At 41.4% G+C, this 25,726-nt stretch overlaps 1 protein-coding gene across 4 annotated transcripts in view; it reads right to left on the minus strand.

Moving 5' to 3' along the window:
* The window catches only part of LOC117518804 (N-acetyllactosaminide beta-1,3-N-acetylglucosaminyltransferase 3-like), a 42,222-nt gene that overhangs the window by 14,046 nt on the left and 2,450 nt on the right, over nt 1–25,726 (minus strand). For 2 of the 4 annotated variants that reach the window (XM_034180041.1, XM_034180040.1), the window contains exon 2: nt 9,112–9,252. The exons of the other annotated variants lie outside the window; for them this stretch is intronic. In XM_034180041.1, coding sequence (XP_034035932.1) covers nt 9,112–9,170 — 59 coding nt within the window. In that variant the 5' untranslated portion in view covers nt 9,171–9,252. The remainder of the gene's footprint in view (nt 1–9,111; nt 9,253–25,726) is intronic. 4 annotated transcript variants of the gene reach the window in all.

Here is a 25,726-nt window from a genome sequence, read left to right on the forward strand (position 1 = left end):
GTATATCAGTCATTTAAAGAAATGTGTTTTGTTGATGAGAATTTTGTTAATTCAACAACAACGTTTGTGAAAAATTAGCATTTTTTTTTTTATTTCAGTTTCATGACAGTATATCAATTTAAAGTACCACAATTTGCCCTGTTGAGATATCCCATAATCCCTTGCACACCAGAGAGTTGCTGCAGTCAAAATAACACTGAGAAACCAGAATTAGCGCACTACTTTTAAAGATATGTGCGATATTTTCACTTTTTAAAAATGACAGAGTTGCCATGAATGTCAATAAAATAGCCGGAATTAGCTGTTTTTATATGAAAACCATGAGTGAAAGTGGTTTTCATTTCATGTCTCCTGCCCACTGTGAGGTGATAAAAAGAAATGAATAATCTGAGTAGGATGACAGGATGACAGGTGCACAGGACTGGAATACACACACGCAGACATCAGGTGCACATGAACACACAGACATGACACCAAAACCAAATAAAACCCCATGAACAGATGACCCCACAGCACAGACCTGTTTTTCAAATCCAGCACATTCTACGTGTCCAAACGCAATCAAAATCCACATTTTAAAAAGGATAGACACTGGTACAAAACAAGAATATGCACCGTGACTTAAAGTTACACTACTTGTGCTGTGTTCATAAGTTGGCTGTAAGCAGCAAACTGTAAAACAGCAGCCAGTGGCAGCTGTGACCAATGTTCCAACTTTTGCTCTTTACCGCGGCAGAAAGGACAAACTGGATGTTCTTTTGTCTTTAACAAGGTGGAAAAATGGACAGCAAGCGATCAAAGTGCAGAGTCACCTTGTTTTAAAGAGGTAAACAGGAATAATGTGTTATATTTCAGAAAACAATGGATTTATAGCCTCACAAAGTTAGCCTTTTCAGCTGCCATAAGAACCAGGGTTTCCTGTTTTCATATAACTGTGCAAAATGCTAAAACTCTGTTGTATCTTTGAATTAAACAAATTTTGATTATTTTTTGTATCAAATAAATCTTCAGCGTTTTCTTTGAAAAAGGACAGCGCCTCACATCATCACCTGTGGTCTGCGGCTGCAGACAACAGAAATTCTGCGATAATGACCACTCGGACAGTTTTTCTGACACAGATGTGAGAACAAGCGAGCTCTTTCTATCTGGCCCAGCCCATCACGGAGAGGTGGGCTGAGTCGACAGAAAACAGTCTGTTTAAAAACTGATTTGTGCCATTCACATTCAGATTTACTCTGAATTTACTCGGGGGGGGGGGGGGGGGGGGGGGGTGCAGTTGTGGCACTATGGGGTACCGGAACTGCTGCAACAAATGATCCAGTAGTAGCTATGTCTGCATTCTCTGCATTACATCAGAGCTGTTCTCTGCAGGTGTTGGACTCTGCCAGGGCTGCCCCTTGTCACCAGTCCTGTTCGTGATGTTCATGGACAGGATTTCATGGTGCAGTCGAGGACTGCAGTGTGTCCAGTTTGGTGACTTCAGAGTTGCATCTCTGCTTTTTGTGGATGATGTGGTGCTGTTGGCTTCAACAGGCAGACTGCCAATGCGCACTAAGAAGATTTGAGGCAGACTGGGATGAGAACCAGCACCTCCAAATCTGAGACCATGTTCCTCTTTCAGAAAAGGGTGTCCCGATGAGATAATCTACCCATCGATAAGCTCTGCACCGCACATGCGCATACATGTGCAATTCTCAATTAACACCTCACCCCGTCAAGTTTATCGATCTCTGTTTACTGTGCAACTCCCTGTCGAGATGAGCTCCCTGTCATCTAACGACAATATTCTGTTTTAAAGAGAGCGTGTGTACATACAAATTTTTCCTTTTTTTAAAATGAAAAGACACATTACTGTATATTTAAGACAAAATTTATGAGTTTTTTTTTATACTTTTCTTCAGTGGGCGAGCTCAACCGGACGAGCGAGGTATGCATGCACAGTTGCATGGTGGCGCTCATCTCGAGGGGACACAGTCACCTGTCGAGATGAGCTTCACTACCGAAGAAAACCCACGTAAGTTTTATATTTACATAAAAATGCAGTAAAAAGTGTTTTTTCAATTTAAAAAAGTAAAAATTTGCAGGTCTAAATCCCATCCAAGCCAAGGTTAGCATTTTCTTTTATATGGCCTGTCAGTTATGAAACATGCCACATCAACCTAACAATGTCCTGTGTAAATAGCAATACATTTGACACCTACAAATCCCTTACTCCTCAGGAAACCATCACTGACTCTGGCAGCACAGTGGATTAGTGGTTAGCACTGTTGCCTCACAGCAAGAAGGTCATGGGTTTGATTCCCACCTGTGGCCTTTTTGTGTGGAGTTTGTACGTTCTCTACGTGTTTGCGTGGGTTTCCTCCGGGTGCTCTGGTTTCTTCCCATATGTAAGACATGCAGGTTAGGTGAATTGGAAACTTTATAATTGTCCAGCTCTCCCTCACAAAAGAGGTCTCATCCTCAATGGGACTAACCTGGTTAAATAAAAATAAACTCTATGAACTTTGTTTTCAGGAAATGTGCAGGTCAAATGATGCAGGTGTAAGTGCTGCAAAACCTTGACCTGTGCATCACTAATATGTACACACACACACAAACACACACACACACACACACACATACACCTTTGCCATTTGTTCTGCCAATTCCATTAAATGAATGGGCTATTCATCAAACCTATGAATAATATAAACAGTGACTAATATATGAAACACCATGTTCACAATGACAAACCTTTAACAGTGTGGCAATGTTTTGTGGTATTTCAATGTGTGTTAAATCTTAACTGACAAAATAATAATTTAAAAAAAGGCAAAAGGTGCACACTTAGGCTGCTGTGTTCATTTTGAGTCACAGCAGACTGAACGAATAGCAGAGATGACAATTATCCAAGACTGGTTGATGGCCTGCAGGCCATCAACAAAGACTAAGTCTTCATAGAGATTTAATTAGTCTTAATTTAACCTGCTTTCATGTAGCCAAATTAAGGTTAAATACAGCCAGACTAACCTGAAAATCCTAATTTAATTCCTTGTCTTGCGTATTGTGCAATACCACTCAAAATTGTGCCATTCTTCTTTCCAGCATTACTTTACACCTTTGGATGAGAGTCAAAAAATACTGACCTTTGGACTCAGACCAGAAATGGTGACTCCAACACTTGTTACCACAGTGAAGTCATAGAGGACTTAATTGTGGTTGCATCACTTTGGTTGCATCAGTTTCAATTAATTTTCCCATCAACAAGCAGAGGCCAAAAAAAAAGAGTGAGCCAACCGAGAGTGCAGACATGAGGTGACCTGGCACTATAGAGAGGTCTGATGTTACACTGGGTGGAGGTGGTAACTCAAAAAATGCTGTCATGTCCTGTAAAAATGGGTGGAGGAGGCTATACCTCAGGCATTTAGACATTATAGGGGGAAGAAGGACCTTCTTATTTGTTCCCTTGCTTGAACACAGTATAACCACTTAAAGTGATGTTTAATGACTGTTCCTCTGTGTGAGGGACTGTTATCCAAGGACACACAACATAACAAGAGTAAACTGAATAAAAATTAATCCTCATGTCTCTCTGACAACAAAGAAACAAAGTGGCTGTTTACATGTTTCACATGTATCATGAGTTATACAAATATCTATATCTCTGTCTATCTGTATCTATCTATATATATATATATATATATATATATATATATATTGCTGTTGTAACGCTCTTCTGAACTTTACACAGTTGTATACGTTTCTTTTATTTCTGTTGAGCACTTTTCTGGTTGTTAAGTGTATCTACTCTGGACCTGATTTAACCACAGTCCTGTTGTGAATCACTAGTGGTTAGCATTCACTAGCAGTTAGCTTTCGCTAGCTAGGTCCCCCCCCCCGCTGTTATTTTTACAGCTGTTTCTTTTTTTTTTTTACCTGTTAGTTTTTCAGTGTAAATCTTAGGAGTGGCTAGCATTATCACTAGCGGTTAGGTTGCATTAGCTAATTCGACACCCCCCCCCCCCCCGTTTTTTTTAATACTTCTGTTAGTTTTTTAGTGTAACTGTTGTGAATTCTAGCTTAGTACCTTACATGTTGGGAAAGTGTAGTGACACGGACCCACAACAGGGGGCGTACATGAACGGACAATAGAGGAAGTTAAATGTGAACACTTTACTGTTGTGAATGTCACAACCACACACAGCAGATTATAGAATAAATACAAGTCAATGAATAAAGGTGTCGTGTGGGCAGGCTCGACGATAGGAGACGTCCGTCTGGAGATGAACCAGAACCACACGATTTCCACCGCCACCGAACCCGAAGGATACTGGACCCGCCAGGTCCCGAAGTCCCCAGGTGGCCACCGTCTCAGCGTGTCGGATCTGGTACTGCTGGCGGAGAGCAAAGACAGTCAAGTGTGGGTGTGTGTACACCCCGTAACAATAACGGTGGGAATTCCACCTCCACCTCTAACACACACTCGTGCAGCGTCTGAGTACCACTTATCTGGTGGGAAGTAGAACGAAACAGTCGCGACCCACGCCGGTCCTCTGGGTAGACAGCTGCAACAAAGTAGCTCTTGAAATCAATCAATATAGTACGCAGGCAGAGAAAGTTACCTCTCAAAGAAGTACGATATCTCGGCGACGTGGTGGAGGTGTCATCCTGCTTTTATCCAGGGTGAAGTGCAGATGATCGGTGACAGCTGTCATAGTTGATGAGTGACAACTGTCACCTCAGCTGTTCCTGTAAGGCGGCAGCGCCCCCTCGTGCCTGAAGCCCGCACTTCAAGCAGGGCGCCCTCTGGTGGTGGGCCAGCAGTACCTCCTCTTCTGGCGGCCCACACAACATTACACTTGTGTTAATCTTAGGAGTGGTTTACTTGTAGGAGGCTTTTTTTTTTTTTTACTGTTACTGTTACTGTTCCGACAAGTCTTCTGCTACTTTTTCAGTGCAACTGCTGTGAATTTTAATTCATTTATTTGTCTGTGTGAATCCTGTGTGAGCCTTAGGAGTGGTTAGCTTATCCATTATTAGTTAGCTCATACTTGTTTGGTTATACTCTTGAATTTCTTAGTGCACAAAGTACACTACTTTACCTACTTTACACCCTCTGTAAATCCTGCGTGATGTTAGAGAGCCGTGTCCGTAAGTTAGAGCAGCTTCTTAGCTCAGTGGAGTTAAGGTGCGTTTACACATAACGACAAGAAGTCATGAATACCACAACGTATACATTCTTGGCCGCTGATCACGAATGATTCGGGGCAGAGGCGTCAGGTGTCCTCAGGAACTGCTGCAACCTGTTCCCAAGTGTTACAATTAATGGCACATGTTGCTGCAGAATTATCAGGAACAAGGCATGGTCAAGAATACGTTTCTGCGTCGTTCCGCATTGTCGCACATAACAGCGCATCGATAAGTTCTGTCACGTTGTGAATGAGGCGAACTGTCTCCACACACACCCATATTCATCCATCAGCTGTCGAACAATTCAGATAGCTCTAGTTTGCTCCACAGCAGAAGAACTTTGAGACTGCATGCTTAGTTGGGCTCTGTGCCATGGAGTGGCACAGAGAGGAGGAGGAGGAGACGGAGAGCAAGATGTGTGGCTTCAAGCGGCTCTCGTCTCGTTCATTTTCCAAAACATCAGGCGCATGCAGCAGGTGGAACACCTGCAGGAGCGCGTTGAGGAGCACTGGAACGAGACTTTTAGCTGACTTGGCATCACTGTACTCCACCATACTGCAGCAATGAAACTGAATGCACTGCAGCAGGGTTTAATTGTGCGCACGTCAGAGAGGAACGCTGTCACGCTCTATTAAGGATCAACACTAATCAAGACGGATCAACACGCTCAGTTGCAACCTCCATGACATGAGGTGAAATGAGGGTGGTGTGTGACATTCGTGGAAGATTTTTTGACAGCCAAAATCATGCTCCACAAAAATCACAAATATCACGCACCAACACGCACTATTAAGAAAGCTACTCAGATGTGTTAAGTCACATTAAAAATGTCAGGAATGTGCCAAGAATGACACAAATATGACATACGTAACGCATCTTGCCTATTTGTAAACGCACCATTAGATGTTATGGGCACTCCAGATGAGGTTAGTGTTGGGCCAGCTAGCAAGCCCATTAGCATCAGCCTAGAAACGCCGGCTGTGGAGGATGGCTTTTGGACTGTGACTAAGCAGAGGAAGCCCTGTAGGGCTTGGTGCCCGGTTGTGGTACCCCGATCATACTTGCCACTGCGAACTGTGAATCAGTTCTCCCCCTTGGAATTGCCTGATGTGAATTCTCTGAGCCTACGAGCGACTTCCACTCCTGTCTCCAGGCCGAAACACCGGACTTTAGTGATAGTGGATTCTATCACCCACAAAGTCAGGTTACAGACGCCGGCTGACGTTAAATGTATTCCTGGGGCCAGAGCTCCCAATATTGCATCCCATCTTAGGGTGCTGACGCTGCAGAAGAGAAGAAAGACTAAGGAACATGCCATGAGATATAGTCACAGTTATTCACGTCGGCAATAGTGGAAATACCCTGGATCTGGTTCTCGCACGTGGTATTACTGTCACGAATATTGACATCATGCTTCTTACATCAGTGGTCTCTGATCATTCACTTATTAAGTTTATAGTTTCGCTGCCGTGTTTAGTGGAACAACAACTTTATATATCACTACTGTGATGCATCAACTCCTCAACTAACTCTGAACTCGAAGCTAGACTACCTGATGTCTTAGCTTCACATTTGGCAAATACCCAATCAGTAGACAGACTTGTGGATAGTTTACACTCAGTGCTCAAAACCACACTCGACATAATTGCGCTACCTGTGTTAAAACCATGCTTGCCCAAATCACAGTCACCTTGGTTCAGTGATTACCTGTGTGACCTCAAGCATAAGGCAAGAGGTCTGGAATGGAAATGGCGTCATTCAAAATTAGAAGTATTCCACCTTGCGTGGCATGATGCTATCTTAGACTACAAGCATGCACTACTGGCTACAATGCTGATGTATTACTCTGATTTGATTAACAAAAATAAGCATAACTCAAAGTTCTTGTTCAACATGGTGGCAACACTTATTCATGGACAACCACCAGTAGTTCGGTCTCCTTTTACAGCACAAGATTTCCTGGATTACTTTGAGAAGAAAATAGAAGACATTAGGTTAAACATATCCCAGCATGTCTTAACTCAGCCACTACACCCTATGATTGAAGTGGGCAGATGCCAGGTGTCATATTTGAAGAAATTAAACACTTCTCTGTGAGATATGCAGATAAAAGTTCAAAAGCTGATAATGAAAATCATTGATTGACTAGTTGGGTGCCATTAAGATACTACAGTTAATTTAAAGGAAGTACTAAAGTACAAAGTTGTAACCAAACAGGGATGAACCCATTTCAAAGAAATATGGTAGAGAACCTGAGCCAAGGAAGAGTTGATTAAATTTTGGTGTGAACCCAGGTCTTTGAGCATTTTATGGTAACTGGAGGGTATTTACACAGCGCTTTTCCATCTGATGCAGGCACTGAAAATGCTTTATAATGATGCCTCATATTCGCCCATTCATGCATTGATGTCAGCATGCTGCCATGCAAGGTGGTCAATTGGCTTATGGTAATTATGGAGTGACTAGTAACTGTAACTTTAGAAATTAACTGATTGGTGTAGGTAACTAATGTAAAGTACCCAATTAGCTTGAGAGTAAGTGTAACTGAGTGTATTAAAATAACAAACTCAGGAGCTGTAACTGGTTAACCTGAGTATAACTCAGTATAACTAATTACCTATAACTAGGCACCTTAAAGACTCCTTTAATCTGATCAGCTTATGATTCTGAAGATTTGGATCTTGATTCCTTTCATTCTGGGTCCAAGCAATCAGGCTCCAATTTCTGCATCAAGGATCAAAGGCATGATCCACTCCTTTATCCTGATTTCTTTTATTCTGACTACATAATCAAAGCAAGACAGACATACAAACAGCAAAGTTATCATAAATTTCTTGGTGAGGTTCAAAAATCAGTGATCAGGAAAAAACAAAAATCAGGATCAAAGTTCAGGATTGAATATTCAGTTTCAATTTATATAGTTTATATAGTGCCAAATCACAACAAAGTTGCCTCAAGGCACTTCACACAAGTAAGGGCTAATCTTACCAACCCCCAGAGCAGGCACACAGGTGACAGTGGTAAGGAAAAAACTCCCTCTGATGATATTGAGGAAGAAACCTCAAGCAGACCAGACTCATGGGGTGACCTATTGCTTAGACCATTCTAACAGTTACATGGTTTTTACAAAGTTTTACAAAGGTGAAGAAACAGAAAACAGGAAATCAACACAACATGACATAATAAAAAATAATGTGTATTTGACTTTTTTGTTTGTCTATATTTGGCCCTGTGACAGACTGATGTCCTGTCCAGGGTGTCCCTGCCTCACACTCTATGACTGCTGGGGTAGGCTCCAGCCCCCCGCGACCCTTAACTGGAGTAAGTGGTTGAAGATAAGTGAGTGTGTATTTGACAAGAAGTCCACACAGGCGGTTATGCCACAGGCAGGGGTCATCCAGAATTCCTCATGCCATCAGTGGGCTTGTTCCCACGGCAATGTCCCTTCCAAATGCAGACTGCACTGTGCAGTCTGTCAGTCAGGCACCCTGTCTTCAGTAGTTGTCCCGCTGTTCGTACCTCGGACAGAGAGAAAAAGAGCAGAGTCAGTCTCCCGGAAAATCCACACCTAAGGTATAATTGATCAGCAGTAAATCAACAGGAAAGCAGAGAAAATACTAAGGTGATTGCAGGCCGCTAAGCTTCACTAACAGACCCAGAATTCAAATAGAGTTGAGGTGGAGACCTGTTCCATTACTAGTGAAATTAATTTAAAAGGATAGGAAGCATAGTTCCATACTATGCCAGTATGCTAGCCATACGAAAATGCTCAAGATCAGGATCAAAGATTAGGTACAACACTCAGCAATTAGGATCTAAGAATGTCTGAGACACACTCATCTTCAAATGTTTGAGAACTCATCAAATGAATCACCATCTCACAATAAAAAAGAGAGATAAAAGGGAAATATCACTGTAGTTGTAAACAGAGGACTGTCCCACCTGGGCGGAAGTACAGTATGTGCTCTCTGGTTGCCCTTTTCTTTTCTAACAAATTTCATGAGCTCAAAAACCACTGCTCATCAGTGTGTCCATTCAGACTCCACGTGCGTGTGTGAGGAAAATCCTGCCATCAGCCTCAGTCTGTAAAACACAAGGCCAGTTAATAAAAAAAAATGTAAAATCATGAGGTGACTGTTTACAACAGTTTGAACCTTCAAGTTCAAACTGTTGTTATGGTTTTGAGCCTTATTTAGACCACAGTGAGGGAGATGAAACCTTGGAGGAAGAACTTCAGTCTGACAACAGTGACAACACTGGCAGAGTTCAAAACACAGAATGCTGATTATAAAAAATAAAAAAATTTATGCGAGCCAATTTCGGCATGGGGGCAGAGATGATAAACTGTTTTTTCCAAGCTATTTGGTCATAATCGAGTGATAAGGCCCCATCATTTTTTTTTAAGTTAGTTCACCATCCTTAACATCAGAAAAAAGTGATGAGGACATGCAGATTTTTTATTTATGATTTTTTTCTTAGAAACAGGTACACACATTTCAGATCTGAAAAAATGGCACACAGCACCTGTGAGGGACTGAAAATATCAGCTATTTTTAAAATAAATCTCGTTTCCTTCTTGAATACATTTAGTGTACTGTGTGTTAGTAGCATGATAAACATGCTATTATCAAATATTAAAACCATTCACACACAGAGTAAATATAAAGTCTTACCTGTTTGTTTCAGTGGGATTCATCATAGTCTGACGAAACCACATAAAGCCAGATTTTGGAAAACGACATCTGAAATACTATAATTTCTTGTCCTGGCTGAAGAAAAGTCCCTCTGTCACACTGGTACTTTGCGCAACAGTTGCCCCGTGAGATCATGGTTTCTACGCCAGAGGTTATCCATCAGGTTCCAGCACCTGGTGGGGCTGGGCCGATCCAGGACGGCACAGTCTCCTACAGGTGTTATCCATTGACTGGGTGTCTGTGGGTGCTGGTTCGAGTCTCTGCTGTAAGCGGAGCCTCCTCTTCCTCTACCGGGCCGTTTTGTGCCACAACTTAAAAGACTCGCAGCCCCTCAATCATTCATTAAAGTCTCAGTTACCACAAGCATCAGTGGCTTCTGTCTGCACACGATGAATTATCCCATGATCCACAAAGAAATAAAAAAGGTTTGCAGTCCAATTTTTCAGTCAGCGAATATCTGACACCATATGGCCGTTCTGCATCAAAAATCCACAGATAAGTTTGCATTGGCCTATTTTTCATATTTTGCAAATTGCTGAAGACCTATCTTTGCACGAAGAGGCAGGCTTATACCATTGGAAAGAGCTTACTCCACCAATCGCAACACTATAAAGGTTTCCGATGTGCAAACTGACAGATCAGAATTTATTGCAAAGTTGATTTTTTTTTCCAAAGCAGTTTTATCATTTATGTGCCAAATAGCATTTTACTGGACCTTTTTTTAATATACAGACAGTTTGCACTGTGCTCCACACACCATAAATGTATTCTGGTTGATGCGGCAAATTTGGCAGCACTTGGTGCATCCATTAATGAGAGACATTTTGAATTGTTCTGGCTGTTCTACAATGAATTTAAAATATGAAATAATTTTTTTAAAGAGGTGATTATCATAATCATTGGTCTGGCAGTAAAATAGCACCTTGTAAGACTCTCAAGGAAAATCTACATGAAATTTTGAGCAATTTATATTTTTGAAATTCAAAGAAAACCTGCTTACAGGGCCACCTAGTGGCGCAGTTGCACCAAATTTGGCACTATAAGGGCCTTTCACATTGAACACTTCAGGCCAATCCGTCCAATGCTTCCCAACAGGGGCGTGCTGGGAACATTTTTTCAGCCCGGGAGTTTCATATCCAACCGGCCCCACAAACCGCCAGCGCACAGGGATAATAAGAGCTTCTGCTGTGGACATTTAAATCCAGCATTTATGTGCTGACTGTGAAAATTGGGTGGCTTATACAACCCCTGGCAAAAATTATGGAACCACCCAGCCTCGGAGGATGTTCATTCAGTTGTTTAATTTTGTAGAAAAACGCAGATCACAGACATGACACAAAACTAAAGTCATTTCAAAGGGCAACTTTCTGGCTTTAAGAAACACTATAAGAAATCAGGAAAAAAAAAATTGTGGAAGTCAGTAACGGTTACTTTTTTAGATCCTTAATTTAATTAAAGGATGGATGAATTAAAGGATTTGATTTAATTTTTGATCCTTCGTTGTCCTTTGGTCTCCATATTAGAAATATTACTAGGACTGCTTTCTTCCACCTGCGAAATATAGCGAAGATTCGTCCCATCCTGTCTATGGCTGATGCTGAGACCCTGATCCATGCGTTCATCTCTTCTAGATGGACTACTGCAATGTTCTATTTTCTGGGTTTACTGCAGTCTAGCATTAGGGGCCTCCAATTGGTTCAGAATGCTGCAGCCAGACTTTTTGAACACGAAGCAGAAAGTTTGACCACATTACACCCATTTTGGCGTCTCTTCACTGGCTTCCTGTCCCAGTGAGATCAGATTTTAAGGTTCTGCTACTAACCTATAAAATTACTCACGGACTGGCACCTCCCCTACCTAACTGACCTAATTAAAACCTTACGTACCGGCATGGGCCTTACGTTCTCAGGGTGCAGGACTACTTTGTGTCCCTAAGGTGAATAAGAAGTATGCGGTTTCACAGAGCTTTCTCTTATCATGCCCTGTTCTGTGGAATGATCTCCCTGCATCAATAAACAATCAGATTCTGTGGAGATTTTCATGTCCAGACTTAAGAAGGCACTTATTTTCCCTTTCATATGGCTAGCATACTGATGCAGTTTTGTTTTACACTTTTTACTCTTTTAATTCATTTATTAGTAATTGAAGTGGGCCGCGGCCTCAACTTCACCTAAATTCTGGGTCTTTTAGTGAAGCTTAGGGCTAGTGGCCGGCAATCACCTTAGTATTTCTTCTGTTTTTCTTGTTGATTAATGCTGGCAAATTATACTATATTTTTGTCTTCTGATGCCTGATTCTGTTTTTTCTCTGTTTAAGGTGCAGCTCCATCCAGAGATGGGAGTTGTGTTTGTGTTGGCGATCCTCCTGTCCTGTGGCACCAACAGCAATTCTGTATATTCGTCCGTGAATTGTTCTGTGAATTATTTCTGTAATTTATGTTTGTAGCATGGCCCAAGCAGAGGGTCACCCCTTGAGTCTGGTCTGCTTGAGGGTTTCTTCCTCAGAGGGAGTTTTTCCTTACCACTGTTGCTCTGGGGGTTGGTTAGACCTTACCTGTGTGACGCGCCTTGAGGCAAGCTCTGTTGTGATTTGGCGCTATATAAAGGAAATAATTGAAATTGAATTGAAAATTGACCAAGCAGAGGGAAAAAAAATATGGAATCACTCAATTCTGAGGAAAAAAATTCTGGAATCATTGAAAACAAAAGAACGCTCCAACACATCACTAGTATTTTGTGCACTACCTCTGGCTTTTATAGGAGCTTGCAGTCTCTGAGCATGGACTTAATGAGTGACAAACAGTACTCTTCATCAATCTGGCTCCAACTTTCTCTGATTGCTGTTGCCAGATCAGCTTTGCAGGTTGGTAGCCTTGTCATGGACCATTTTCTTCAACTTCCACCAAGATTTTCAATTGGATTAAGATCCGGACTATTTGCAGGCCATGACATTGACCCTATGTGTCTTTTGCAAGGAATGTTTTCACAGTTTTTGCTCTATGGCAAGATGCATTATCATCTTGGAAAAATGATTTCATCATCCCCAAACATCCTTTCAATTGATGGGATAAGAAAGTGTCCAAAATATCAACGTAAACTTGTGCATTTATTGATGATGTACTGACAGCCATCCCCCCAGTGCCTTTACATGACATGCAGCCCCATATCATCAATGACTGTGGAATTTACATGTTCTCTTCAGGCAGTCATCTTTATTAATCTCATTGGAACGGCACCAAACAAAAGTTCCAGCATCATCACCTTGCCCAATGCAGATTCGAGATTCATCACTGAATATGACTTTCATCCAGTCATCCACAGTCCACGATGCTTTCCTTAGCCCCTTGTAACCTTGTTTTTTTCTGTTTAGGTGTTAATGATGGCTTTCGTTTAGCTTTTCTGTATGTAATCCCATTTCCTTTAGGCGGTTTCTTACAAGTTCGGTCACAGACGTTGACTCCAGTTTCCTCCCATTCGTTCCTCATTTGTTTTGTTGTGCATTTTGGATTTTTTTGAGACATATTGCTTTAAGTTTTCTGTCTTGACGCTTTGATGTCTTCCTTGGTCTACCAGTATGTTTGCCTTTAACAACCTTCCCATGCTGTTTGTATTTGGTCCAGAGTTTAGACACAGCTGACTGTGAACAACTAAACATATTTTACAACATTGCGTGATGATTTACCCTCTTTTAAGAGTTTGATAATCCTCTCCTTTGTTTCAATTGACATCTCTCATGTTGGAGCCATGATTCATGTCAGTGCACTTGGTGCAACAGCTCTCCAAGGTGTGATCCCTCCTTTTAGATGCAGACTAATGAGCAGATCTGATTTGATGCAGGTGTTAGTTTTGGGGATGAAATTTACAGGGTGATGCCATAATTTATTCCTCAGAATGAGTGAGTCCTATTTCTTTCCCTTCTGCTTGGTCTAAAAAGTAACCGTTACTGACTGCCACAATTTTTTTTCTTGATTTCTTTATAGTGTTTCTTAAAGCCAGAAAGTTGCCATTTGAAATGACTTTAGTTTTGTATTCATGTCCAGGGCTGGACTGGGGAATTTTTCAGGCCGGGCATTTTTAACCAAGACCAGGCCACCACCAGGTTATCGAAGGGGAAAAAAATTAAGCCTGTTGTGACAGTATTTTTTTTTTGTTTTTTTTTTTGGTCCCTTAACCGATCACTGTGCACCAGGAGACACATACATTTTAACACTATAAGAAGCATTATAAAAGTGTTCCCGAAATACAGTTTCATAGGCTATCAAAGTACGATCTATTGACAGTAGGTCACATTACTTTTTAGACATAATAACCATCATTTCATTCAGCCTTGTTACTTAAATTTAGAAATAGAAATTATATAAAAACATTTGTTATAGAAATACTGTAGGCTATACTATAAATATATACCATTACTTGTGTGATACAATTCATCATATAAAGCAAGAAATGACTGGATGACTGGACCAATGACTGGATACAAAGGTTGAACTATTTTGAACTACAATACACAAAAGGCCACAAGATGGAGACAGGGTCTATCTCACTACAAGCTACAAGTAACATCAAGGATTTATATTTATTACCAATTTGTGTTGCTAATCAACTTAGAGAATGACTCTCAATTTAAAGTAAAATTTTAGGTATGTGAAATTATGCCAGGACTTGGGGAAATACATTTTAGACAGGGAGCAGTTATACCACTCCACCGCACCGCAGACTGTGCAAACAGCATACTTCGTCTGACCCGACGCACGACCGTCCACACAAATAGAATCAAGAACAACCTGGTGCGGCAGCATGGTAGCTAGCCAGCAACCCATTTGCCACAGATTACATTGCTAGGCTAGGTTACGTGACTGGCCAGAGTTAGCACGAACGAAATATATCCAACCTTAATTCATATCTGAGTGACCCGTCAGACCGCACTTACTCAGACCAGAAGATCAGAATGTCTCTCTCACACACAGATGTCTGATTTATGAACAAGTTAGGTTGCTGTTCATCAATTAATAGCTGATGTTAACCTTCATTTACGTCATGCGCCGTTAGTGGTCCCCACCTCATCCACCTGTTGAACTTCTCCGCACTTGCTGAGGCTTGCCTGCCGCAGATGTGGATGCTCCGGTCCACGCGAAGCAAACATGTCTGTTATTTTTAAGACATTTTGCAGCATCTGCCTGAAGGGGTACTCTCTTCTGATCCCTGGCTCTTTCAGCACCACCTTTTCTCTTCTTGCCACCATCCATATCGCTTGTTATCGCTCTGTCCGGCACTGGTGCACTGTGTAGCCCAACCGAGGCCCGAGATGGAGGGGTAATTGGCCTGCCCCTCACCTCATTGGTCCAGGCCACAATCAATCATGACTAAAGGGCCACCAGTTTATGCACCAATAGGAGGGTTTATATACTGGTATCCAGTGTTGCCACAGTTACTTTCGCTTCGCTCTCAGACTGCAGGCTTACATTGTAGTTCCTAGGGTTTGTAAGAGTAGAATGGGAGGCAGAGCTTCAGCTTTCAGGCTCCTCTCCTGTGGAACCAGCTCCCAATTCAGATCAGGGAGCCAGACACCCTCTCTACTTTTAAGATTAGGCTTAAAACTTTCCTTTTTGCTAAAGCTTATAGTTAGGCTGGATCAGGTGACCCTGAACCATCCGTTAGTTATGCTGCTATAGACGTAGACTGCTGGGGGGTTCCCATGATGCACTGTTTCTTTCTCTTTTTGCTCTGTATGCACCACTCTGCATTTTAATCATTAGTGATGCGATCTTGCTCCCCTCCACAGCATGTCTTTTTTCCTGGTTCTCTCCCTCAGCCCCAAACCAGCCCAGCAGAAGACTGCCCCTCCCTGAGCTGGTTCTGCTGGAGGTTCTTCCTGTTAAAAGGGCGTTTTTCCTTCCCACCTGTAGCCAAGTGCTTGCTCACAGGGGGTCGTTTGACCGTTGGGGTTTTACATAATTATGTATGGCCTTGCCTTACAATATAAAGCGCCTTGGGGCAACTGTTTGTTGTGATTTGGCGCTATATAAAAATTGATTGATTGATTGATTGACTTTGAAAAAGTAATCCAATTACTGATTACTCCTTGAAAACGTAACCCTAGTTACTTTGCTGATTACTCAATTGTAAAAGTAACTAAGTTCGATTACTAGTTACTTTTTAGTTAACTTCCCCAGCTGCCCACAACAACCCTCTGCCACCTCAACATGCAATAACTGTTTTGCCAAACTCACTTTATAGTCACCCTTTCTGACTTCACATGAAAATCTATACTTGTTTTATAAACAGTAAAATAAGACTATTCTCTGACCTCATATTTAACTGTTGACAGCCACTGTAACTAAAACTTGTAATTTCTAACCAAATTGTTAATAAATGTAACTATTAAATTCTTTCTAACATTTTTCTAACATTAAATTTTCTCTAACATTTTACTTGTCGAAATTATTATTATTTAAGTAGTATTAGTAGTGTAGTAAAAAAAAGGCTTCAACACTGGACCCTTAATCTAGGGGTGTTGTGCGGGGGGAACATCCCTGCCCCATGGCCCTATTCCTTCTGGATTAGCCCCCTGCTTTGGCGTTTGAGCACAAAGAATGGACTAAATTTATTTATTGCATAAAACATGACCAGATTGACAGGTAAGAAATTTTATTGTGTTTTCACATCATGTGGTTCCCAAGAGAGTTTAGGTGCATTTGCGTGGAAAATAGTGTTAGTTGTTGACGCGTAGCGGAGGATCAGCTGTTTTAACGTGCAGATATGGAGCGACTCAGCTCAGCTCTAAATAAAGGAGGAAAAAAGCATAAAAATGTCTTTGTAAAGCTCAGTGCAGGTGTGCTGATCACCGCGCTTTAAGAGGTGAGGACGAGTCGAGCTGCTACAAAAAAAAAAAAAAAAACGCGGATGAAAAGCTCACAGCTCACTTTACTTAGTAAAAAAAAAAAAAAATCCGCAGGCCAGTAGGCCATCAGGCCACCGGGCAAATGCCCGGTGTGCAATACTATCAGTCCAGCGGATGTCTGTGATCTGCTTTTTTCTACAAAATTAAACAGCTGAATGAACATCCTCCGAGGCCGGTGATTCCATCATTTTTGCCAGGGGTTGTAATAGAAAGTAAAAGTTAGTTAGTTAAAACAAGAACGGTATTGTTAACTCACCAGTACACCACCTAAGGCTGGGCTTACACTGTGCGAATTTTGGTCCTTTTTCAGCTGATTTTTCACTCGTGCGAGAATTTTTTGGATCGCGCCGAGTTTCAGCTTCCTGCGTCGTGCGTCCTGCAGTCTACATGTTGTAACGAGCTGCGTTTAACATCTCACGACCACCTCACGATGGGGAATCATGGTCGGATGAAAATCAAACCTGTTTGATATTTTGGTCGGCCGTCGTGACTTGTGAGGGTTCCGCGCTGTTGAAGCAGCGCTACAAGCATCTACACGCTGATTACGTCACGCACTGTGCATGTGCAAACACCGGAGAGAGCAAACAGTGATCTCATGTAAAGTCTTGTGTTTTGTTTTGTTTTTTTATTGCGTTCCCTCGCAATAACCTAATATCATATTAAAGTTCATGCCTATCAGCGCGCACAGTGAGTGGAATCAGGTGGTGGGAGACTGAACGTATATGCACGCGTGCACACACACACAGCAGACAACAACAGGATTTACGACAGATGAGCACAGCTGTAATACTCCATAAGAAATATAGTTTATTTATACAACAGTGTAAGTAGCAACACCTGTTACGAATGATTATGTTTTCTTTTTTTACCGTCCTCTCATGAATCATGTTGCTGTCTGCTGTGTGTGCACGCGCGCGCGCATATACGTTCAGTCTCCCCCCACCTGATTCCACTCACTGTGCGCGCTGATAGGCATGAAATAAATTTTTTTGAAAAAAGAAAAAAAAGCTTCTGTTACGTTTTGCTTTTGGAAACACCAGTCCGACGTGTGGTTTTTGAACGTACAATGTGATCAGTCAGATCGCATCAGAGCATCGGGCCGTACAGTGTGAGACCATGAATCGTGCGCTCTGAACTTTTAAACCCTGCGGTTTTGTCGCACAGTTTGAGCTGGAGCCAAGTACAACAATTGAAAATATCAGTGTATGCCCAGCTTAAGTCAGTGAAGTCTGTAAGTAGCTGGAAGAGGTGGTACTGGACTACAAATGTTGATACGGCTGACATCCGTATCAACATTTGTAGTCCAGTACCACCTCGTCCAGCTACTTCCATAAATTTTGAGGTAAGAAACAACAAAAAAACATTTCCAAAGATTTTTCTTCAGAAAACTGCTCTATAAATGAGCAGTCCTGTGATGTTTCCGTTTTGCACAGATCAGTGGTTTCTGCCACCAGTCTTCCATTTTTTGGCCCAACACGTCGATCCTATTGGACAGCGCAAAGGTACGTCACAGCTCAGAGCGTCGAAAGTTGGATTGGGTTGAATTTGCATTGGGTTGCATTTGACGCTTCCGACGTGTTCAGTGTGAAAGGCCCATAACTCTAAAGGGCCTTTCACAGTGAAAGCATCAGAAGCATCAAAAATCGGTCTAAAAAGCATTATTTTGAATGAGACGCGTTGCTTTTTAGAGGCGTCAGAAGCGTCGCATCAAAAGCATCAAAATTTCTGATTACTGTTAAAAAAAGTTTAGAACACTTGTAATTAAAATAGCTAAATAAATCATTAAATGGTTCTTTAGAAACCTTTCATCTGTAAATTAAAACCACCTGTTAATTCAGATTAGATCATTTCTTGTTTAGCATAAGGAACCTCAGACATTTATTTTTAGACAAATAGAATAACATGGAAATTTGTACATTTTTAAGTCTGGTAGATTATTTATATCTCATTTCAACTAGAAAAACAGACACTGTAAATAAATAAATGTTTATTATAAATGCAACAGGAAATAATTTAACAATGACTGCAGTGTGATTGTAAAGTAGGATTTCTGTGACATAAACCTCATGATGAATTTTTTTTAGTCATTTCAACTTGTAATTTCATCAAAATATGAATGCCTTTAATGCAGACAGAGTCATTTCTAAAATATGAATTTGAGCACAATGGGCCTCATGTATCAATGTTGCGCACTTGTGGCTTAAATTTACGGTGTAAACTTGAAATACACCAAAGTCACCGTGACATGTATCAAGCAGTGCGCACCTGCCCATTTCTGGCGTACACCTGACGTGATCTTGATAAATGCGGCGGGTGGAAACGATCGTAATTATAATAAACACACCCATAAATATTCAGACTCTGCTTCAGACACACCCTCATTTTACGACATAGAAGCCGGAAAGACGGCAATGAAAAAGAACTCCACCAATCACGATGCGTGCCAATAGAGTGTCAAAAGCGGCTGTCATATCAATTGTTTTGTAGTATATAATCAGTAAAGTGTTACAGTGGTCCCTCATTAATCGCTGGAGTTACGTTCTAAAAAATAGCCCATAATACGCGAAACTGCGACGTAGTCAGCGTTATTTTTTACAATTATTATAGATGTTTTAAGGCTGTAAAACCCCTCACTACACACTTTATACACTTTTCTCAATCAGGCATGAACATTTTCTCACTTTTCTTTCAAACACTCTCAAAGTTCAAACCTTAGTAGGAAAATAATACCAAACTGTTTTCAGGCCCAAACATTTGTTTGAGAAATAAAAATAGAACGTTTTCCTATAAATAATTATGATGGCATTTAGAACTAACGAATTAATTTTAACGATACACACATAAGAAATTATTAATAGTGACTGACCAGTATTTCACAGATCGGTCCTCTGTGTCCTGACGCCGCGCCTTTTTCCACTCACATCTCGCTGCAGCAGGTGTCTGTGTCCGTGTGACAAACACAGTTATGAGTAGTTGTTGGCGCTCTTTTTTCTTCTGGGCAACAAGATTCTTATAAACAGATACGCAGAACACTGTAAAAAAAAGGCATGCAAAACTGGACTAAAAACTCTGCGAGACTCCGAGGCCACGACAGGTGAACGGCGTTATAGTGAGGGACCACTGTATTCTCTTTTCACATGTCAATAATTCTTGACGTGGATATTTGCTCGCTCAATTAATAAGACACGCCTAATCTGTCAGATTTCTTTATTTTTTAAATGTATTTCTGTATTTATTTTATTGTGACAACCAAATGGAGACGACAAAACCTGGTTGCAGTACGGGCGAATTAAGGGAATGACGAAACTACAGCTGTTATTATCAATTTCATAGTCTAAAACGATCACACCACATGAAGTTAAGCTCAGCGCTGCTCTGGCTCCAGGCTCGAAGTCTGGAGAAAAAGGCGAGCAGCGCTGTCTTTGCAGTAACGCTGTGGCCACGGATCGTGCTCCATAACAATCCCGCAAAGGCGGGGTTTGTATTGATTATTATGTAGTATAATCAGGAAAGTGTTATTTATGTAACATATGCATTGATTTGTATAATGGCACTGTTTATCATGTTGATCATCTTCATTTTTATGTGGATTCTAGCGCTGGTTCATTTTGGTGTATAATTTACACCACCTCTCAACCTGGTGTATATTTTCAGCGCAGCGTACGCCAACGACCACACTGATAAATGCCAAGTAGCACAGCTGTTTTGGTGTACACCCCATATACGCTCAAATATCGCCGTACGCAACATTGATACATGAGGCCCAATAAGTGGAGAGCTTCTACCTGTGCAAATGTCTTTTGACTTTGATTCGTGGACATTTTTAATGATCTGTTCATTTATTGTTAAAATATAAAATGAAACAGCTTTTTAAAAAATAAAAATAGTTGCTGTTGAAAGAGCCTTTTATTTAGAAGCAGGTGATGTTATGCTGGATTCTCGGGACCAGATGAAGGTCTCTTCTGCAGCTTTGAACTCTGGTGGTGTTGCTGAAGACACTTTTCTCCTATTTTGAAGAGCAGAGATGTTTTCTTTTCAATTAGACTCCATGGTGTTCAGCTCATCAATGGAAGTTTGGTTGTCTGCACAGCAAATGTTGGTCTCCGAAAAAAGCTGTAGCTTTATTTGGTAAAAATAAGAAAGACTGAACCATTTACAAATTAAAGCGTTCACTCAGATCAACTGTGCTAAAAAGCTAAGCTAACGTTAGCCGATCATTAAACCTTCACAGCAGTGCATAAACGTCACGTTTCACTTTTATTTTATTCTCACTGCAGATAAAGCTGCAGAACTAAACTCTGTTGGGCAAACTGGGACTACGCATACATCCAAAAAGTGGTAGATTTCGGACTGAGTGGGTTTGCTCCATCCTTCCAGCTGCCTGCCTCGGTCTGCCCAGGAATGATGCCTGAAGGCCGGCTTCTCCGTGCGGGTCGGCCCGCTGTCGCAATTCGATCAATATCCCACCAAGTCGTCAGTCCTCCCTCGGTCACTCCGAAAAGTAGCTGAAAAAAAGCTTCTCACAGCAGGGTGATGGGAGAATCGTTCTACTGCTGTTTTTTAAAGCTTTTTTGTGGTTCAGGTGACGCAAATTCAAGATGGTGATCGCTGAACTTTTTTTCAGGTCGTGGAAACAGCCAGAGTTGTGATGTAGCAATCTCCGCCGCCTTTGCCGCTTCCAAAGCGAAGCATCTGACGTCACACGTCGGACGCGTTAAGCGCTGGTATGCGTTGCGTGAAGTTTCCAACGTGTTCAATGTGAAAAGCCCATAACAGATGCCATGCATATACAAATACCTGCCTGATTTCATGGCATTCAGTGATCCCATTAATGAGAAAATGCATCATGAAGTAAAGAGCATTATACATGGTCAAACTCAAAGCCATGAATTTTGCAAACACAGAGCAACAAATTTTAAGGCTAACCCAAATAATCCCTGAGAAAAAAAACATATGCACACACACATTTGTGCTTGATCTGACTGTAGTGAGAACGGTACAAAATGACACACATTCCCCTTACGTCACTTTCAGCCTTTGGTACATTCCCCTTCTGTCAGAATCTGCCATTTGTAAATTTGTTTCGGGACTTCTTGTAAAAGTGTTCTGCCGTTTGTAAAAGTGTATTTGCCCTTCCCACCCACTGCAATTACCCAACGATATACGGAAAAGGAAAGGTATTTCCTTTTCAGCTCTTTGTGGGAGGATAAAGGATTTACTGTACTTGGAACAACTGTCAAGAGTGTGTCCAGCAAGAAGCTTGACTTCAAACAATATTACTTTGTCGAAAATGTGTAATTTATGATTACAGTTGCAAACGTATGTGTTATATGACAGAATCTAAAGGCTTACATTTAAAAAACAAACAAAAATAACCAAAACAAAACTCTATTATAACTCTGTTATAATAAGCCTTTTCACACTCTGGGAATGTGTGACCTGGATGGTTGAAAGATCAAGAGGTGTAAAAACATAAGCAGACGCTCAGTCGGTCACTGACAGTGTCAGTCAACCACTGTCTAACATAATTTTACAGATATTTATAAGAAGGAGTGAAAATGCAACTGTTTTACCAAGCCATTACAATACAAATAGGACTGCAAGCAGTCATAACCGGGCCCTCGTGTCCACACCACCCCAGGCCATCCCCTTGTGAGTTTCAAGCAAATCAGTCAATCCACTAGGGGGCACTCAGAGCACAAACAGAGGGGCCAGGTGTGTTCAGGGGTCGACCTTCATTACACACGAGAAGTTTCAAGTCAATCAAGCAAAGCATGAAGGAGTTATCATGACTTGAAGTTCCATGGCGAAGATTCAAAATAGCAGTGCCATAGCGGCCACACCTTTCAACATAGAAAAAAGCTTTCGATCACTTTTGATCAGTGTAGTCTCTGGATGATCTGAAAGAAATTTGAAATGAATTGGACAAAATCCGAAGGAGGAGTTCATTCAAATACAATGTGTGGAAATCACTCTAAAATGACACGAAAAATCAAAATGGCTGACTTTCTGATTGGAGTAGACCAATAGTGCAAGAGACGTTTTTTGTACGTCTTTGCAAGTCACACGTGTACTAATTTTCATCTCCCTACTCTAAAAAAACCCCTATGGGGAGGGGTTTTTGAAAGCTGCAAGGGGCGCTATAGAGGCATTTTGCCCCGCCTATGGGTGACACCTCTATCACCTGTAAGAGGTTGTCATGCTCGACCTGTGTATCAATTTTCATGATGATATGATAAAATTAAAGCCATCAAAAGGAAGAATGTAATTTCATGGCAAAGGGTCTGTCATGTTTTGGCCTGTGTCAAGTTTTCTCCCTGTCCTCATCTTTCCCGCTTCTTTGATCCTCAGTTTTGATTTTCTATTTGTTATTTCGTAGTTTCTGTTTTTGTTTTCTGTTTATTATGAATGTTCGATTTATCATACTTTAGTCTTGCCTCTCTGTTTATTTTACATTTAATAGGCGTTCTATTTTGTGGTACTTATTCTTCAGCTGTGATTTTCCATTTTGTATCAGTAGTCGTATCCTCTGTTATCACTTTAGTCACGAGTAGTTTTTCTGTTACTCTTCAGCCACAAGTTGAGTTCTTTTGTAGTTTAGATCCTGCCTTTTACTTTCTGTTGTCATGTTTCTGCTCTTTGATTTGTTTATTTGTTTCTCTCACGTTTGGATTTTATGTTTCATTATTTCTTAGTTGTTTAACATTTGTCTTGTCACTGTCACATTCCTGTTTTGCTGCTTTTGTATGACACGCCCCCTCTCACTCCACTCTTGTCTCGTCCGGCCACGCCTACTTCCTTGCACCTGCATCTAATCACGCCCTGATTAACCTCTGTATTCAAGTCCCATGTTTTCCTCTGTTCACTGCTCGCTCGTTGTGCTCTGTGTCTTTTGCTCTTGCCCTCATTCTAAGCCTTCCTTGTGTTGTTTCTGCTCTGCGTCTTTGACCACATCCCCGCCTTTCAACCATCTGTACCTCCGCCTGTACTGATTGTCTTTCTGTGTATCGAACTGAGCCTGTAAAGCCTTTTCGTTAGCCCACATCTGAGTCATGAATTTGTGTCCATCCGCCCGCCATGCCTCGCCACCTCAGTTCCTGAGAGAGTTGATATTTGGCACCTTGCCACACAGACGCCATTACTAGTAGCTTCACGCAGATCATTGTGTACATTCACCAACTTGTTCTGCATATTTTAGAAGTGGAATGAAGTTGATGGCGTTAACTATGTGACATCAGTACCTGTTAAAGTATAAATAGGACATTTCCTGTTACCACTGGGGGGTGCTAAGAGTTAGCTGGAAAGTTAACATATGCAGATGTTCAGGGCGACGCCTTGATCATGTTCAGCAGGTTTGAAGGATCTACAATGAAGTGTGTGAGCATGACAGCCATTTGAAGTGAAACGGCATGCTCTGAAGCTATCGCCAAAGTTTGACGAACTGTAGCAACCACGCCTTTGACCTACAGAAATTCTTTTGATAGCTTTTGATCAGCATGAGGTCATGATGATGTGTACCAAATTTGAAGACAATTGGATGAAACCCCTAGGACGAGTTCATTCAAATGTAAGGAGTGGAAATGGCCAAAAATGGCAAAAATGACCTCAAAATTGAAACTTCAAATCAAAATGGGCGACTTCCTGTCGAGATTTCATCACGACGTTAAGAGACTTTTTTGTGCATCCGAGCATGATAAATGTGTGTACCGAATTTTGTGAGGCTATGACAAAACAACCCCAATGGGGAAGGTTTTTTGAAAATTTGTAGGGGGTGCTATTTCGCTGTGAGCATGTGCGTGAACCCCAAAATATCACATTTCGGATCCAGCTAGGCAACTTTGCAATGGTTGAGTTTTTGAGCATGGGAAAAGGCCGAAATTGGGATTTGAAAAGTGTGAATAATAATAATAATACTAGGACTGCAAGCAGTCATATATGGGCCCTTGTGTCCGCGCCACCACCTCCTCGGGTCAGTAAGATTCTGTTTAGGGGCCAAACCTCATCACCCAGTTCAGGTTTCAAGCAAATCAGACAATGTATGAAATAGTTATGACATGATGATGGGTCGTCCACTAGGGGGGACTCAGAGCACAAACAGAGGGGGCAGGTGTGTACGGGGGCAGACACTCATCACACAGTTCAAGTTTCAAGAAAATCAGACAATGCATGAAGGAGTTATAACAAGTTGATGGTTAATCCCCAAGGTGGCACTCAGAGCAAAACAGAGGGGTCAGGTGTGTTCAGGAGCCAACCCTCTTCACACATGTGAAGTTTCACGTCAATCAGGCAAAGCATGAAGGAGTTATCATGACTTGATGTTCCATGCCGAAGGGTCGAAATGGGGCACCATATCAGCCACACCCTTCGACATAGAAAAAAGCTTTTGATAACTTTTGATCAGTATCGTCTATGGACGGTCTGAAAGAAATTTGAAGTGTACTGGACTAAATCCCTAGGAGGAATTCATTCAAATACAACATGTGGAAATCACGCCAAAATGACAAGAAAATTCAAAATCGCCAACTTCCTGTTTGGAGTAGACACATGGTACAAGAGACTTTTTTGTACGTCTATGCAAGATACACGTGTACCAATTTTCATGTCCCTTCTGCAAAAAAACCCCTATGTGGAAGGGTTTTTGAAAGTTGCAAGGGGGGTGATATAGAGGGCATTTTGCCCCACCCATGGGGCGAGGGGTCAATGGTTAACCCCAGGGTCAACCCTAATGGGGAGGGTCTTTTCAAAATTTGTAGGGGGTGCTATTTCACCATTTCACTGCGACCATGTGCCGACCCCCAAAATATCAAATTTCGGATCAGGCCGGATGAGGGTGCAAAGTTTGGTGAATTTTTGAGCATGGGAAAGGGCTGAATTGGGGCTTGAAAAGGGAAGAATAATAATAATATATAAAATACTAACAATAATAAAAATAAAAAACGCACACAATACAATAGGGTCTCGTA

Source organism: Thalassophryne amazonica, chromosome 10 (genome assembly GCF_902500255.1).
Source record: "Thalassophryne amazonica chromosome 10, fThaAma1.1, whole genome shotgun sequence".
Classification (NCBI taxonomy): domain Eukaryota; kingdom Metazoa; phylum Chordata; class Actinopteri; order Batrachoidiformes; family Batrachoididae; genus Thalassophryne; species Thalassophryne amazonica.